The sequence below is a fragment of the Takifugu rubripes genome, chromosome 4, assembly GCF_901000725.2.
Source record: "Takifugu rubripes chromosome 4, fTakRub1.2, whole genome shotgun sequence".
Classification (NCBI taxonomy): Eukaryota; Metazoa; Chordata; class Actinopteri; order Tetraodontiformes; family Tetraodontidae; genus Takifugu; species Takifugu rubripes.
Genome location: NC_042288.1, coordinates 15,259,248 through 15,275,180, shown reverse-complemented (window position 1 = coordinate 15,275,180; position 15,933 = coordinate 15,259,248). Strand labels below are relative to the sequence as shown.

Sequence of the window (15,933 nt, the reverse complement as noted above, 5' to 3'; positions counted from 1 at the left end):
AATCCCGACTGGAGCAGATGCAGGGCAGCGAACCGTCTGCCTCCTGACGTTCCATTAGTCTTTGCTATTGTGCTTGATCATCGGAACTGTTTGGTCTAATATGTTGCAAACACAATTAAGTGTAAATGAGCTCGGTTCTGAACCCCTCTGTGCTGAATCTGCCAAGATGAGTTTCGTTAACAATTAGGGTTGTAATTAAATATCCTTACATGCTGAGTAGTTCCAGTTTTGAAGGTGAAATAATAAATTATTGCTTTTAATTACTTAAAAGTTTCATTGAATATGCAAGATTTGGAATTAAATAGAGAAACAAAGCTACTTTAAATTGTGCTTATCTTAATAACTTTGTGTTTGCTGCTCTGAAGAAACATCTTGAGTCCAATGTCATGCCTGTAATTCTTGCAGCAGTCCTGATCTGATGGATCTGGCTGTCCCACTGCTGGGAAATGTTACAAAAATAGCTTAACCAAGCTTCCATCAATTAGCCTGTGACTGACAGGGACAGACGATCTCATAGCTGCTATTGAATTAGAGCATTTAGCTGAAGGAGCACGTATAGCTGAACTCCATGAACTCGGACCGACCTCGTCTGACATAAAGTGTTGTGAAAATGGCTCCTCAGAATTCACATCCAATCACCTTTTTAATTGGTTCTGCATTCTTCTAAAAATAAGAAGGAAGGAGTGACATTATCTTCTTGATCGTTGCTCCGTAGCTCCTCTCGGTGTCTGCGTTGGTGTGCCAGCGTTGGCTCCTGGCTCAGCGTGCACACATCCATGACTCGCCCACATTTACAGTCGGGTTCGGAAAGGAAGCGGAAGAAAATCTCTGTGGAACTGACGTCCTTTGACCTTCCTCCACCCTGGTGGTGCGCACCAGGGTGGTGCATAATCTTACTCGGTGAGCCCCAAAGCTGAAAGGAAAGTTAAAGCTTCCTTTCACTCTGTTAAGATTGGGGGGGGTTGAGAGAGTCTACATTTTCATGAACAAAGGCGCCTGCAGACACCCAACTGAACTGAAATGTTTCCATCGAGGATGCAGGTCCTAACATTTCCCCCAAAGAGGCATCATAAACTATTACGGTAATGTGTGCGTGTGCACGTGCACGTGCGCATCAAACACTTGTGCTGGGCAGGGTCAGCGGTGGGGGCTGAAGCCGCGGACGTCCTTTTATTCCCACACAGGATCACTTTGTGGGCTATTGGAGGGCAGCGAGCGCGGGAGCATTGTTATGGCTGTTATGTAAAAAGGTGATTATCTGCTGCAGCGGCGTGAAACGCCGTGACTGTGACTGATGCCTGCTCGTTTGAGATTCCAGCAGCGGGAAAGAAGGTCGGGGAGGAGGAGGAAAAAAGGCAAGCTCCCACTCAGGCAGCCGTTCGCCGTCTCGCCGCAGCAGAAGCGGCTCCACGTTCCACAGATAGACGCCAGTGTTTACTCTTAAGTGAGCCCACGAAGGCCAACAGCGTGACGCTGAAGTCGGTGGCTCGGAGTGTGTGGTGGGGGGGTTGTTGAATACGATCATTATTAGAAAAAAGTATAGATCCCATCATTACTATATTATTACTGACTCTAATGGTCAGATTGTTTAGAAGCGCTGCATGCATCAAGCAGCAACCTGGGGTTGCCAGAAGTTTGTTGAAACGTGGCTCATTTCTCAAGAACTCGCCTTGTTACTAAGCAACAATAGTTGATGATTGCGCTCACATAATTGTTGCTGTTGTAACAGGAGGCCTCCGATGTCCTCGCTGTGTGAGTTGTGGTTCATTGTGACGATCGTCTGCGGGCTGCCTCACAAGGTCGGCGGCGCCTCAGCGTGTCTCTATAGGATGCACATCGCCGTTGTCAGCTCTGAAGCTGCACACTTCATTTTCCTGAGGTGCCTTCGGTTGTCCGGGGCTGTGAGCTTCTCCACTCATCGCTCTCCTTTTCTTGTCTCTTTGTTCAGATCACACGGGTCATTTTCTGCGTCTTCCTGGAGACCGACTTTGTCATCTACAAGAGGAAAATGTCACTCCTCTTTCAAGGTATGTGTGTTTACTCCAAATTGACGGGGCTGCGTGTCATTAATCCTGCATCATTACATTTAATCTATTATCCATTGATTTGCTGTGGTGAACTCGCTAATGAACTGATGAATACTTAATATGCAGTGTTTTCCTGAGGTCTCCTGCACACTGTGTGATCTCTCTGCCTACCTAATGGACCATCTGCACAGAACCACCCGGTTTTGGCATTCAAACCTTTAGACACATCTGCAGCGCAAGATATTCTCTTCCTGGAAGGATCTGTCAGGCTTAAAAATGTAAATAAATTCAGGAAATCTGCACGGAAAGTTGGTTTAACACGTCAGATTTTCTTGGATTTCTTTAAGAGGATTTCATCAGTTAAAAAAAAAAAAGAGCAGGCCAAGTTTTCCATAATTGTGGATATTCTGATGACACTTGACAGATTTGATTGACTGTAATAGCGGCCCTCATCAATGATTGTCAACTGCGAGGCCTAAAAGAAAAGAAACGGGAATCAAGGATGCATAGCAACCGCTGATTGTTCTCTGCTCTTTCTTTGCCGTTTTGTTCTGTGAAATAAACAAACATCCATTATCTATTGCTCCCACTCCCTTTCCAATTCCCTCCCTCCTTTCATGCCATCATCCCTATTCGGAGGCCAGGAGCAGTCACCGGCTCTGATGGGGGCTCCACGGAGGATTGGGTTTAATAGCTGGGGAGCTGAAAGGGGCTGGCTGGCTCCACCAGCCTAGCATTACCTCCCTTTTACCTCCCTTTCCCTTCACTGCCTCCCCAGCGGAATACCGGCTCTCAGGCCTTCATCTCGCCGCTCCCAGATGGAACATTGTTTTGTTCCCTCTGTGCTCCTGTCATCTGTCCTGCTCCCCGCCCAGGCTCTTCGCTGAAAGATTACATTCTGGGGACAGACCTTAATTATATTGCTTGCCCCCCACCCCCCCTGCACCCAGCGCCCGTCTCATCATATTAGCGCTCTGAGATGAGAATCTGGAGCTGTTGTTCTCCAGTTATCAGTCTCGCCGTTTACAAGCACTGTCAGTGGATAAAGACCGCGTATCTGTCTATGACAGGGAGCAGAGAGGAAGCAGCAAACTGCCTGCGTGTGCACGTGCCCCCAAACAGAATCGCAGGAGTTTTCATCTTTAGAAAGTACTGTTTACCTCTGTGAATGGGACGCTAATGATGAGGGCAGCTTTGATTAAAATCCCAGGTCAGGTCAGACGATAAAACAACACACGTGGGCTTTTTATTGTGCTACATGCGCGCGGCGTTCCCAATTTGGGATTTTCCTTTCTTTACCTCACGCCTGCTTCCCGACAAGCCTCCCAACCGCAGTCTTCTGAGGAGCGTCTCTTTGATGAGGCTCCCCTCAGAACCTCCGAGGGAGCAGAATCACCATTGTTGCGCTTGTTGATGAGAGATTCATTTGAAGACGTCTAATGTTTAATCCAGCCAGGCGGCGCCCACGTGCCGGTACGTGCTGGAGTGCACGGTAATGAAAGAAATGTTGACTGGCGTTCTTACCTCCGGTCTATGACACATGACCCGAGGATGCATGACCCCGCCACGCCACCTCCACTTCTGGTTCTTCCTCTTTACGCCCCCCCCCCCCCCCCCCCCCATCTGCCTCCTCATGGAGCTGCTGTTGTTGCCGCCCTTGATCTCTTTCTAGGTGGTAAGTTCGTGTGCGCACGTAACTGTCACACCTGTACCATCGGTTCCAGGCACATGTAAAGCGGGGAGGAGGCGCGGTAGATTTTATTTTATTGAAGTCTTACTATTCTCATTTTTCATTGTATATCTTCCGTCCTCATATTCGAGCAATCTGTCAAGTGACAATGACTGGAGCAGGAATGTGTAAACAGAGCATTTGCATACAGGAAATTGCTTTATTGCTCTGCACATTCCCACAAGCTGTCGCAGCGCGCCGGCCAAAATAAGGTTACATCCAGCAGCGGGACAAAGCTGAAAAATAGCTTTTAATGGCAAATTCTCCGTACGCCTCCGTACAGGTACATTCGCCATGACACATGAACGCGAGACGGGAAGGAGCTTCAACAGGGAGGACTGAGTGTGAGCGCAGTGGTGCCCCAGTCAAGCCTTAAAATTAATAAATGCAGGGGTTTTTTTATGTTATTTTTAAAGTTTTAAAGTTGCAGCAGCAGAAGACCCACGTCAGCATTGAGCCATCACTCCCTATCCCCTTTATAGTGCACTAACTAGGGTGCTGTAAGCGAAGTAGTCCGCTCGCCGCTTCTTACACCGTGAGTAACATTAGTAGTGAAGGAGTGTGTGATTACACAGCTGATAATAGTCACCAAAGCAAAAAAAACAAGAGTTTGGTCTCAGTACTTTTCTCTCTTTAAAGTTAAGCTAAAAGCTATGAGCTGATGCACCTGCAGAGCATAATCAATGTAATTAAACATGTGGCATGATTGGCATTACCACATTGATCATGATTGACCACATGCTTGTCTTGGCACGTATTCCTTGCGAGCAGGGAAGCAGTCGGGCAGCTGTGCTTGTAGAGAGCAAAAGCATGTTGAAATTGATTCAGGGTACACTCCACCACTAATATGATCCGGGTGGCTGCTCACAAGCTGGGTTCCGTCTCTTCTCTCCCTCAATCAGACACAGTGCTGACAATATTAACACGGGCCGCGGATCTGCAGGGCCAGCTGTGTTTGGTCTAAACTGTTTCACTGACTTTCCAATTGACACTTATTTACATGGTTCTTAATGCGCTCCCCGCTCTCATCAGCGGAGCCCGGGCGGCCCGAATGTCCGCGATAGGACCACATCCCCAGAAGAGGGGGGTGCTCCTTTAGCAGAGGCAAAGCTGCGGCGTTCACGCTCGCTTGTGTAATTTGTCTACAGAGGCTTTGAGAGGCTGGAAGAACTCTGAGTTGGTGTGATGGAGGGATTCCAGGAGCAGCTCGGGCAGATATGACGCTTCAGTTTACCTCATCATATGTTACCAGTGTTAGCACGTTAGCACGCTTCACAGACATGTTGGATACACGTACGTAACGACAGCGTGAAAACTTGGAATTTCACTTTTCGTCTATCTGGTAAACTGAACTGAAGCTACGGAATAACCTCCTTAGCATAAAAACAGTGAGGAAAATGGCTCGCCGGGCTCGATCCGAGAGAATTTGTGCAGGAATTCCAATGATCCCATCATTTCATCAGGATAAATAAAGCGAACACACGTCCCCAAAATGTCAAATTACTGAGCAAAAGTTAGTCCATCCCAAGGTCACGAGTATCGACTTTGCGCTTCTTTTGCATCTACTGTTGAGGAACGAATAAATATAAACCGTGTAATGATATTCTGCCTCGCATCCCATAAATTTCCCCCCTTTGACAGCCCTGTGGAGAAGGAGGGGTGTTTTTACAGCACGTGGCTGCAGCCGAGGCAAACATTTGTCTGTTTTGTATTGTTATCCCGCGTCAGTGGGCTTTCCTTTGTTTCCCAGAGCAGGGTTAGATTAATGCCTCGCACCTTCCGATTCCGAGTTCTACAAAAGCAACGTCTGTCGCTGCGTCCGCGGGGAGCTCTGATGGTTCCACTTCCACAGCGCGGCTGACAGCAGCTTTACATCAATGCTAATGCTCACTTGTTACTGCGGCACCGTCATTACTCACTTGTGCATAACCACAAATGCTCACGTACTGTACGCTCACATACTTAGTAGTCTGTTAATGCGACTTCACGGAACGCCGCCAGGCCGTGGATGCTTGTCTGAGCCACGCAACCATCGGAACCTGTTGAGCAGGCGCTCTTTTCGCCGACTCAGCAACTCCAGTTTAAGTCCCGCCTCACTCGCGCCGTCTCACAGAATCTCACACCAGAACTTTTGCTCAAGACGCCAGACAAGTTATTTCTTTCCTTTCACGCTGAGGCCGCCGGTACAGATTTAATAGGAAATGAATAACTGATGATTGTGACCTCCCCGTTAAATCACACAGGCCTCATTTAACACGTGTTAAACACATTAGCAATAGCTTAGCACAGGCGCACGCTGGATCCAAGGCCGTCTGCTGGAGGAAATGTGAGGTGTGAAGGTTTCCAAACATGACAGCTGGTGTGAAAGGAGGAGGTAAACACTCAGCTTTGGATGTATGAACGGAGGAGGTAGATTGGTCACATTTCATGTAGCTGCAGGAAGGACTCAAAATGCTCTGCCGGAACATTCCAATAATAATGATTTAAAAAAGTTGCCGCAACTCCCTGTATTGTGCTCCAAAACGGTGTGTTTGACACGCTGTCGTCTCCCCCTCTGGCAGACAATGACGTTGATGTTGCAGAGACGGAGCTGAAGGAAGGTGAGTGACAGAACATTTCATGGTTGCCTTTTCACCTTAACACCTCCATTAAAGCAGGCGGAGGGTGAGTGAGTGGCGTAGCCGCGGCGCCTGACACTGATTCGCCCGCTTTTATGCAGCAGGAGAAATTGAATGTTTACTGCTTTGGGTGACATGCCGGATCGGCGACCTGACAGATTGCGGTTAGAAATACTTCATGTCAGGTACATTACATTACATCAGCTTATTTCCACAGCTAATTCCCAGCACCATTCTTTTCATCCGGCTTACAGGCACAATGCCTTTAGAGCACCTAAAGCGCGTAGGGGAGGGGAAAAAAAGCAACATCCCTCTGCAATGTGTGCCAGGTGATAGCACAAGCACAACTGTCTGGGCTTAATGCTCTTATCACCGCGCCATCGTGGCACGTGGCCTGACACTCCCAGATACTCTTTATCAGGATGAACTATTGACATTTGTCTGTGCGCCAATGTCCCGGATAAGCAATAACTCAAACAGGCCTTGCAGAAGTGCAAGTCTGCTGTTTGTAGCAGAACACAACAGATCCAGCAAGGTCCTCGAGCTGCTCCCCTTCTCCGCTCTGTCCTTTTAAACGGCACTTTAGAACCACAGATCTCGAAAGGCAGAGGTTCGTCTTTAGGGGTTCAGGGGCCACGTGCGGTTACGAGAGCGTCACGCTTCAGGTCTGGCAAACTAAAGGGAGAACACTGTGAGTTTTACTGTCTGGAAAGAGAAGCCGGGGTGCTATCAAAATGTTTTCCTTCCAAAGTCACCTCCGTCATTTGCCAATTACACGCATCTGTGTTTTCAATGAGGCTCCATTTTGGTGCCCATAAAAGGGCCGTTTTATATGTGCACTGTAAAATGTGGTATTCCGGAGTAAAACAATGTGCCCGTAATGGCTCGCTCATAACGACCGGGCTCCGTATTTGAGATTTAGTCCTGTTTTTAGCGCCTGGGTGCCTACATTCTGTCCTGTTAATTTACCAGCTATGTTACACAGCATACTGTCTAATAACACAGAAGCAGACCATATCAAGCCAACTGAAATAACCCCTGATAATTCCAGCGCTATTGTATTGTCATACCGGTGCTGCCCCAGTCCAGTTTGGCTTTGTTTGATGGGTTTCTGCACTGGTGCCAAGCAATAGCCTTTTATTCTGCTCCATCAGCCAGTTTGAATCAGTAAAGGCTGGAGCTTATTCAAAGGTTCGAGTAACTGCTATTCTCACACGGAATAGTGCTTTTGTCCTCCACTGTGCTCTAGAGTTAGCCTCAAAGCATTAAATTCTTCTCCCGCTCTCCCTTTAGACTTTTTTTTTTGGTCAGACAGGTATAAAACAAAAGCGTGTAGCCGCCAGGAAGTTCTCTCCCAGGGTTCTGAGGCCTGGTCAGCCGGCGCTGGGCAGCCCAGTCGGGATAATCACTGCAGACGTTGGCTGACACCAAATGGCTCGTTCCAACAGTTCAAACTGATAAACTGTCAGAATCCGAAGCAAATGAGTGGCTCTCTCTTTTTTTCTGCTCGTTTTTAGACGACACACCGCCGTCTCCAAAATCCGCAGCCAAGGAGGAAAGTGACGACGGCAACAGAGGTACAAATTGTGAATTTCCACTGCGTTAATGAAGCGCGATGACATCACACATTCACATCATTTGTTTTGTGTGTACCAAATAATGGAGTGTGTTCTTGGTCAGTAATCTCGTGCTCTGGGGTGCCCAGTTCCTCTTCGGGGAAATGAATACGAGATGAAGCCGGCCCATTTAAAGCAATGTTTTCTTAGAGGCAAACTTGTTTAAGAGGCCATTATCTGGATATTCTGCAGCTTCAGCCCCTTTGGATGTGTGCAGTATTGAAACAGTACCATGGACCAAAGATAATTAGATTCTTACGCTGCAGGGTGTTAGCAGGCAATTAAACCGCAACACCATCCATTTGTCTTCGAGGTTTAAGGTTGCGGGGAATTTTCGAGGGCGGTTGTTTTTCCGCGGGCTGAGCGGATTTCCCGGAAGATGCGAGAGGCTGGACCAGATAGGACGTCCATGCGTGGCCACTTCGGTCTGTCCGACGTACCTTTACACTAACGCGCCAGTAATTCACAAATTCAATCAGCGGCATTAGGAGGGCATAAGCATTGTGTAATAATCTTTATAAATCCTAATTTATCAGGCCCGCCAGCTTAATAGTAACTAATCCATTCACAAAAGGCCTTGGCACAGCTTTGCAGCATGGGAACACTCAGTCCTTGAGACAACCTCTCTCCCAGGAAAGGGATGAAGCGATTTCCTCCTGCCTGCAATGTAAAGGTTAGGTGTGGTCGGCTCTACGTCAGGAGGAGGCTGAATCATAGGAAACAGTAAAATGTCAAGAAAAAATGTCAGAAAAGCAGCAGTGAGAAAAAAAAAAGTTATTCTCTACACGAGCGCGTTTGTTTCGTGACGTCAGAGCCCCCGCAGCAGGTCCTCTGTTCAGTCCAGTCGATGAAGTACTTTTTAGAATAAATTCTACTCGCTGGAGCGCGCCTGTCAATATGCTTGGGCGTGATGCATCGCATCCATCCATCACAGTCCTCCGGGGCTCCCGTCCACAGGTCGGACATGAGTGGCTCTCAGCTGCACCGCTGATGAAGAGGAGACGTTACCCCTCTCTCCGCTGTCGCGTTTCGCTGCGATAAATACGCTGGTTAGCGGACCGGTGTTAATTGTAGCGCCGCCGTGACTCACGCACGACGCCGCCTGCATCTACGCTTGCGAGAGCCGGCTGTGTGTTGTTCAGCCTCAGTAGGCAGAAGGAAAAGAAGGCAAATGAGTTTTTAGCTGCCTCTAATGAAGATCCCTCTGGCACGCGTGTCATGGCGAACACGGGGGCTTTGTAGCTTTTTACAGGCCCGATACACATAAAGAGGAGAACGATGACTTCAGAACCAATCCACCCATCAGATGCACGCCTTAAATAATAAATAACCATTAAATGAGCAACAAATAACCATCCAAATGCATTTAGCTCCGCCTCCTTTTGTGGAGAGTCTCTCTTCTGCAAGCGTGGCCGCTAAATGGCTCCATGTTCAAAGTTCCACCCGTAGCCACATAAGCTAGTTTAATAAGTTAGATGGAGCAGAGGAGGGAAGCTGCATTCGCACCCTCATGGATGCCCACGTGCTCGATTAGGCAAATGAAGGGATAATCCTTTTAAGGTCCTCAAGGATTCTTTTTTCTTCAGTTTCAATTGGCAATTGAAATAAATAATTTTGCAAGTGGAAATGAGTTTTTAAGAGTTTAATCGCTCGCTTAAATGGGGCTTTAATGTATGTTGTCGTTTTTGTCATCGTCTCACATTTTCCAATTTTTAATTGATGGGTTTTAGTTTGCCCTGCTATTTCCTGTATTACGGTAGGTTGTTTTTTTCTTAACCAGCAATCTAAATCGCATTCTAATTGTATTTACTTTCAGACCAGCACAACAGTGCATCTGTTTAGATTTGATAAGCACTATTTGAACTCCTCTTCAAAAGAAGCCAGCACACAATCCCTCGTCGACTACAAAAAACCCCCGAAGAGTGTTTGGAAATAAAAACGGGATCGCAGATTAAACTGTGTGTGGATGCATGTGTGAGAGATGAAGTGTGCCGTGATGTAATCCTCGTGAAACGGGAGCCCGGCATGCAGAAAGCTCCGAGCTAAAGAGGCGAAGGGGGGGGGGGCGAGCGAGGGAGACGCAGCCACAGAGGCCCAAGGTGGAGAGGAGCACACCTGAACCGGCGAGCAGCCCCGCAGCGTCTATTATTTGATGTCAAATTAGCATTAGCGAGATTAGAGGATGTCACAGGGCACCGAAAAATGTGAACGCAGAGCCAGAAATCAGTGCCCGGCTGAATGTGTCTGCCTGGCATGCTGGGAGAGGCGGGGGTGGAGATGAGCGATGGCAGCGCAGGGTGTAATAACACAAAGTGAGGACAGACAGTCAGCCTCCCTGTGGGACGCCGTCTCCACCCAGCACTCCCGAAAACACACTTGCACTTCGCTTTGACACACATTTGACACAGCAGAAGGTCTTTGAACGATCGTGGTTGGTCATCTCAGAACCTCTTTCTTCTACACATGTCTCATGAATTTTTCAACTTTCCCCCTTTTTAAAAAAAAAAAAAAAAAAAGTCCTTTTCATCCGTTGCTCCAGTCGACTGTAATGGAAGCAATAAGGGACGTTGATGGGAGAGAGTGAGAGGTATCTGGGGTGTGTGCGTGTGAGTTTCTGTGTGCAACTAGGACACAGAAAAGGTTGCATATCAGCAGCTGAATTGTTTATGTTGCACAGATATTGTGCCCCTTCATCCAATATTGGATCAATTATTTAAATCAATTGCGTGTCTGAGACACAGAGTGGTATCATTCCGTTTTTAGGGAAGTCCTGGAAATTGTTGCTAAGTCAATATATCTTTTAAAGCACAAACCACACGAGTACTGACAGTGAGAGTGCTCAGGAGGAGACTTCTCGAGTCCTTCTGCGTGAAGGGTCTCACAGCCAAGACCGTAGAGCACGAGAAAGCTGTGGCAATGCTGCCACCTGCTGTTTGGACAAGGAAGCGTCCGCACGTGCATTCAACTCATCTGTTAAAAAGCATATTTATTCGACATTTTGTGATCTAGTGAGTGTGTTTTGGACCACTGTTTGTCCTTTAGCACATTTCAACACAGTTTAAATGCTCTTCCCTCCACTAAGCTGAATGTAAATGATTCGATAACAGGGAGGAAATTACTTCCAGCTCCGTGTCTCATCTCGATACGTGGTCGTGGATCGTTGCAGACACATTTAGCAGCCACGCTTAATTTCTGAACACAGGAGAAATATTTGGGGACGGACGGGGGAAGGATCCATCTTAACCTGCTTCCCCAACCGGAGTATTCCTTCGAGCCTCCTGTCCATGGCTCCCTCCCAGCGTGCCAGTCATGATTAATAAAAAGGATTGCCGTACCGTGTGGTGTCACTGGCATTCTGTATGATGGACAGGGGCACTTGGGACAAGCATGCAGCGCTGGTAGAGTTGGCCTTCTCTCCATTTAATGGAGGCTGGCATTTTATTGTTCTGAGTGCAGGGCAAAATTGCATAGATATGAAAAATTGGCTTTGCGCAAAAGCTTGTTAAAAAAGCAATTATGGCTGCAGCACAATGGCTTTTGTAGAGCCGGTGGTCTTGTTGGTGTCATGGCTTTCATTACTCAATTTGTCCCAAATGCTACTGGTTTATACACGCGTGTATTAGAACGTGGGAGGGGGGCTGAGGGGGTAGTGGGAGGGGGGCAGATTCAGGCTTTCAACTATTGTAGATGCTTTATGGCGGCGTCCTGAGATGGTATCGATATTAAACCCCTGTTGATTGTGATCAAATCAGCATGAACTGGATCTCGCCGTGTGACTGATGGCAGCAGAATGGGCCTCTCCATTCTTTCAAAGACCATTTGCAGCCACATCGCCACTGGGACATCTGCTGCAGCAGAAGGTTGACGTACCAATATTTCCAGTACGTGGCGTTGATCCAATTCCGCCTTCTACCCGTGTGTTTGGGCATCTAACAGACGGTTCTGTTATCCTCAGCTCGCTTCTTGGTACATTTTGCTGGGAAAAATAAGAGATAACCCTGAAACGTTGACAGGTGCATTAGCACAGCCCTGGCATCCACTATGAAAATGTCCCTATTGTCATTCAGAGGCAGGAGGGACATTGAAGCAGCTCATAGAAAAGGTCAAGACTTATAAAGGGATGGAAAAGGACATAAACACCGGATTATCCCTCCATATCAAATACAGAAGCGCACGCTACGGCTGTATTATGGGTTGTTGTGTTGTGACACTGTTGTGGCCCATAAAACACGACCAGACGGTCCCAGTCCTGCCGCCATCTTGATAGCATGAGCATAAAGTAACTTAAGCGCCACCTTTTCTGGTGCCAACGCGACTCCGGTTTACGGTTCTCACGGTTCTTTTCCTTCCTTTCGCAGATAAAGAGGAATCGGGTGATGAAGACGAGGGCGCCAATGGTAATGTCATTTTCCAGACCACTAACACATGTTTCAGAGCCCCTCAGATGCACCACTGCTTCTTCATGTCATCTGTCATCAAAAATTGAATTCTGAATTTGTTCAGCCCCCCTCCCCTCCCCTCCCCCCCCCCCCTCCCCCCAACAGTGCAGCAGCGCTGTGACAAATAAAGTTTTCTTATCACAGAAGCCTGGAACAAAGAAAATCTTCAATTATGCATGGCCTCAGAAGTGAAATTCTCTTTCCCCTTCTTTTTTGTGACTTAATTTATGCATGTCTTTGTGGTTCCGTTGCTCTCGTACCGCAGTACAAAGACTAAGTTCCACAAAGAGATGGAAAAAAAAAAAAAAAAGGCTGTTTGAGGTGATATCGAAGCCCAGGCTAATTCGACTCCAGACTGCAGCGCCGGGCACAAATGTTTTCCTTCCTTTTTTGAATTCCTCTTCTGTTTCTAGATGCTGGTGGGAACAGAGACGTGGAGATGGCCAGCCAGAACCCAGGTGAGGGCTGCAGCAGAGTGGGGGGGGGGGGCTGGGTGATCGTCAGATTGCATCATATGGAGAAAGTGCAAGCTGATTGACGTGTGGCTCTGGGTCTCACCGCAGCTCGGCTTGATTAAAGATCCATCTTGATCAGCCTTGTTAGCGACAGAGGAATAAGTAGTCCAGCTCTAAATGAATCTGTGTAATCTGGAAGAGCGGACCCCGAGACCCAGATGGGCGTGGCGGTGACGGCGAGAGGCTCCATTGAATTGAGAGTGGGCGTCACGCTCTTGTGTTAGAGGCCCGTTGACTTTGAGCTGCAACCGTTTCTCTTGCTCTGGATATGCGCCGCGCTGCTGGGATATAATTAAGATTTGCATGTGCGCGCTGCAGCGCCTCGCCTCGCCTGTATTCCTTTCATTCACGTCGCATCCCCGGTACAGATTTGACGGAGAGCCTCTCTAAAAATCAATTCCACCGTTGTGGTGAAGGAGTGAGAGCTGATCCGTCGCTCCAGATCTGCCAGACGCAACTGCATTCTTGGGAGCCGCAGAGCTGAAGCAAGAAGAAACCACAAGCTAATTCCATCATTCTATATACTGCGTGTGTGTGTGTGTGTGTGTGTGTGTGTGTGTGCGTTATCCACTCACAAACCAGAACCGCAGCTCTGCTTTTCCATTCGAGTCCCGCCCACTCTTCTCTTCATATTATTGCATTTACACGTAGATATTTGAGTCCCAACGGGGCACAAATTCCGACCGAGCCGGACCCCTTTAACAGCGACGTCCCACCTGTCTCCAAACGCTTCCTTTCTGTCACCCCCCCAACAAAACACACCTGTTGATGTGATTACCCTCAGAAATAATGATACATGAGCTCATTTCTTGCTGAGCGTTTCAGGACTTAATGCGGAGAGCCTTGACTCCTGGAGCCCGTATTAATCCTTCGAGATGTCTCTTCTTTAATACCTCTCTTCTTTGTTGTTGTTTACACCCAGATGAAAATTCTGGCAGCGAGGAGCCGACCGAAGAAAAGGACGAGGGTGGAAATGAATCACAGGGCAAAGATAAGGATAAAGGGCTTGAAAAGAATGAGAAAGATGAGGCGAAAAGCGATGGTGGCGATAAAGACGACGGGGGAGATAAAGGTATGTAGATCACTGAACCTGAAAAGTCGCCTATTTGTGTTGAGCGGGAATGTGATGGATGGCGAAACGGTGCAATAATGCCTTTCTATACCTTCCTGTTGTCCTCTAACCTGTCTAACGTGTGGCAACGTCTCCTGTTGTTTCTTCCCCAGCAGAAGCAGGGCAGCCTGCTCCCTCCAAGATGGCGGACGACAACGCCGCGGCAGCGTCCACCGTGGAGATGGAAGGTTAGATCTGGCTTTGCCTTTCATTTCATTTCACCTGGCGGAGACTCTCCGTCAGCGTAATCTCCTCCTCCCCGTGTTCGGGATCAGCCTGCTCGGAGTTCTTGTTGCCTGGCGTTCGTCGAGCCAGCGCTTCGCCGCAATCAATCTCGGCTCTTAACGCATCTGCGCGCGACATCATCTCAGGAGGTCCCGGGCGTCGCGGAGAGCCTCAGGTGGCAAAACACGTCAGAGACAGAGCTGCTGAAGGCGCCGCTAACGGTTCTGGGGGGGGGGGGGTTGTGTTGTGGGGGTTTTAATAAGCAGATTAGACGGAGGCGCTAATCTTTTTACCAGATAAATCAATGAATTTTGCATTTCAATGTCAGCTTCCTCAAGGTCTGGAATCATTATTAGGGATTAGAGCCCTGTTTGTTGAAGAGTTATTGCAGCTACAATCATAACTACGCTGTCCCCACCAATTAGGGTGGCGTGATTTTCCCCGTGATGCAACGTGGAACCGGAGCGCCGCGGCAGCATCGCCGCCGGGCGTGATCGCACATGTCACTGTCACAACTGCACCGTGCGATCAAAACTGAGCGTGCTTGGAACCGCAGATGTCAGGAGTCGTCGGTACCGGTGATAGAGGTGCAATTCCCCGTTGAATGTGGCGAACCTGAGCGGTGGAGCGCGTCCACGTGGCGTCTGGAGGCGTCACCATAACTGAGGTTTCTGTTTCTGTGACCCACCTGTGGCAGAAACGCCTGCTGGAACGGAAACAAAAGATAGTTCAAAGAAATGAAGTCCGTTTGTGACCATTTTAGGTTTGATTTTTTTCCCAACATCATCACATTTGACATCATTCGGAGCCCAACGGCGCCAGGACGAGACGACACTTCCCTCGCAGCAGCAGCTCGTTACGTCTAATAGTTCGATTCCTGCAATCATCTATCTTTATAAGTCCCTTTCTTCCTCTCTCCGCCCAACAGTTTTACATTTTGATGCTGCTCCACAGTCGCTGACGGTGAAATTCCCGCGTACCAGTCACTCTCCCGCCGCCGTTTCACTTTCTCTTTGACTGGCATTCCGTTCATTTACAGCTTGAGTGAGCGTTCAGGGCTGGATCTGTCTGAAATAGCCTTCTCCGTCCCCGCTGAAGAGCTATTGGAATACATCCTGCAAACACTACAGCCGCTCTCAGGCCTGTTGATTGTGCCAGTGTCTCTCTCCGCCTGGAGTCGGCACAGGTGACGTGATGAGCCGAGGCGCCATCAAGCAAAAACGGTGTCATTCCTGATTGCAGGCAGATTGCGTTCCATGCGGAGCCGTGGTCAGAATGCAGGATATTCGATGTCATGCGGGCCAACGCAGCCTGGCTCACCAGCTAGGCACAAATCCCAATTATTCCAGATCCAATGCCCTTTATTAGAAATAATAAGTGCAAGACCTGCTCATGTCCTCAAAGAATAAATGGGCTTCATTGAAAGAAGTAATAAAATGGCTCCCGATGATGGGAGGAATGAATCAAACAAACAGATCGCTCCAGGCAGGAACAGCCTGCAGGTCAGGTTGATCCACAGCGGCTCAGAACCAACCTTCCATCTGGCCGCGACATGTCGGAGTGTAGCAAGTTGTGTAATGACAAAGGCATGTGTGCTCCCGCAGCTCTCGCCCACCAGCCCATTTTAGCACTTTTATCATTGTTCCACTTATG

The 15,933-nt window shown here is 48.3% G+C and overlaps 1 protein-coding gene across 5 annotated transcripts in view; it reads left to right on the top strand.

The window, feature by feature from the left end:
- The window catches only part of macrod2 (mono-ADP ribosylhydrolase 2), a 283,251-nt gene that overhangs the window by 254,852 nt on the left and 12,466 nt on the right, over positions 1 to 15,933 (top strand). For 2 of the 5 annotated variants that reach the window (XM_029835486.1, XM_029835483.1), the window contains 7 exons: positions 1,949 to 2,027; positions 6,318 to 6,356; positions 7,892 to 7,951; positions 12,349 to 12,387; positions 12,843 to 12,887; positions 13,867 to 14,016; positions 14,169 to 14,243. In XM_029835486.1, the coding sequence (XP_029691346.1) occupies positions 1,949 to 2,027; positions 6,318 to 6,356; positions 7,892 to 7,951; positions 12,349 to 12,387; positions 12,843 to 12,887; positions 13,867 to 14,016; positions 14,169 to 14,243 (487 nt within the window). The remainder of the gene's footprint in view (positions 1 to 1,948; positions 2,028 to 6,317; positions 6,357 to 7,891; positions 7,952 to 12,348; positions 12,388 to 12,842; positions 12,888 to 13,866; positions 14,017 to 14,168; positions 14,244 to 15,933) is intronic. The other 3 variants (XM_029835484.1, XM_029835487.1, XM_029835488.1) reach the window with 3 other exon arrangements.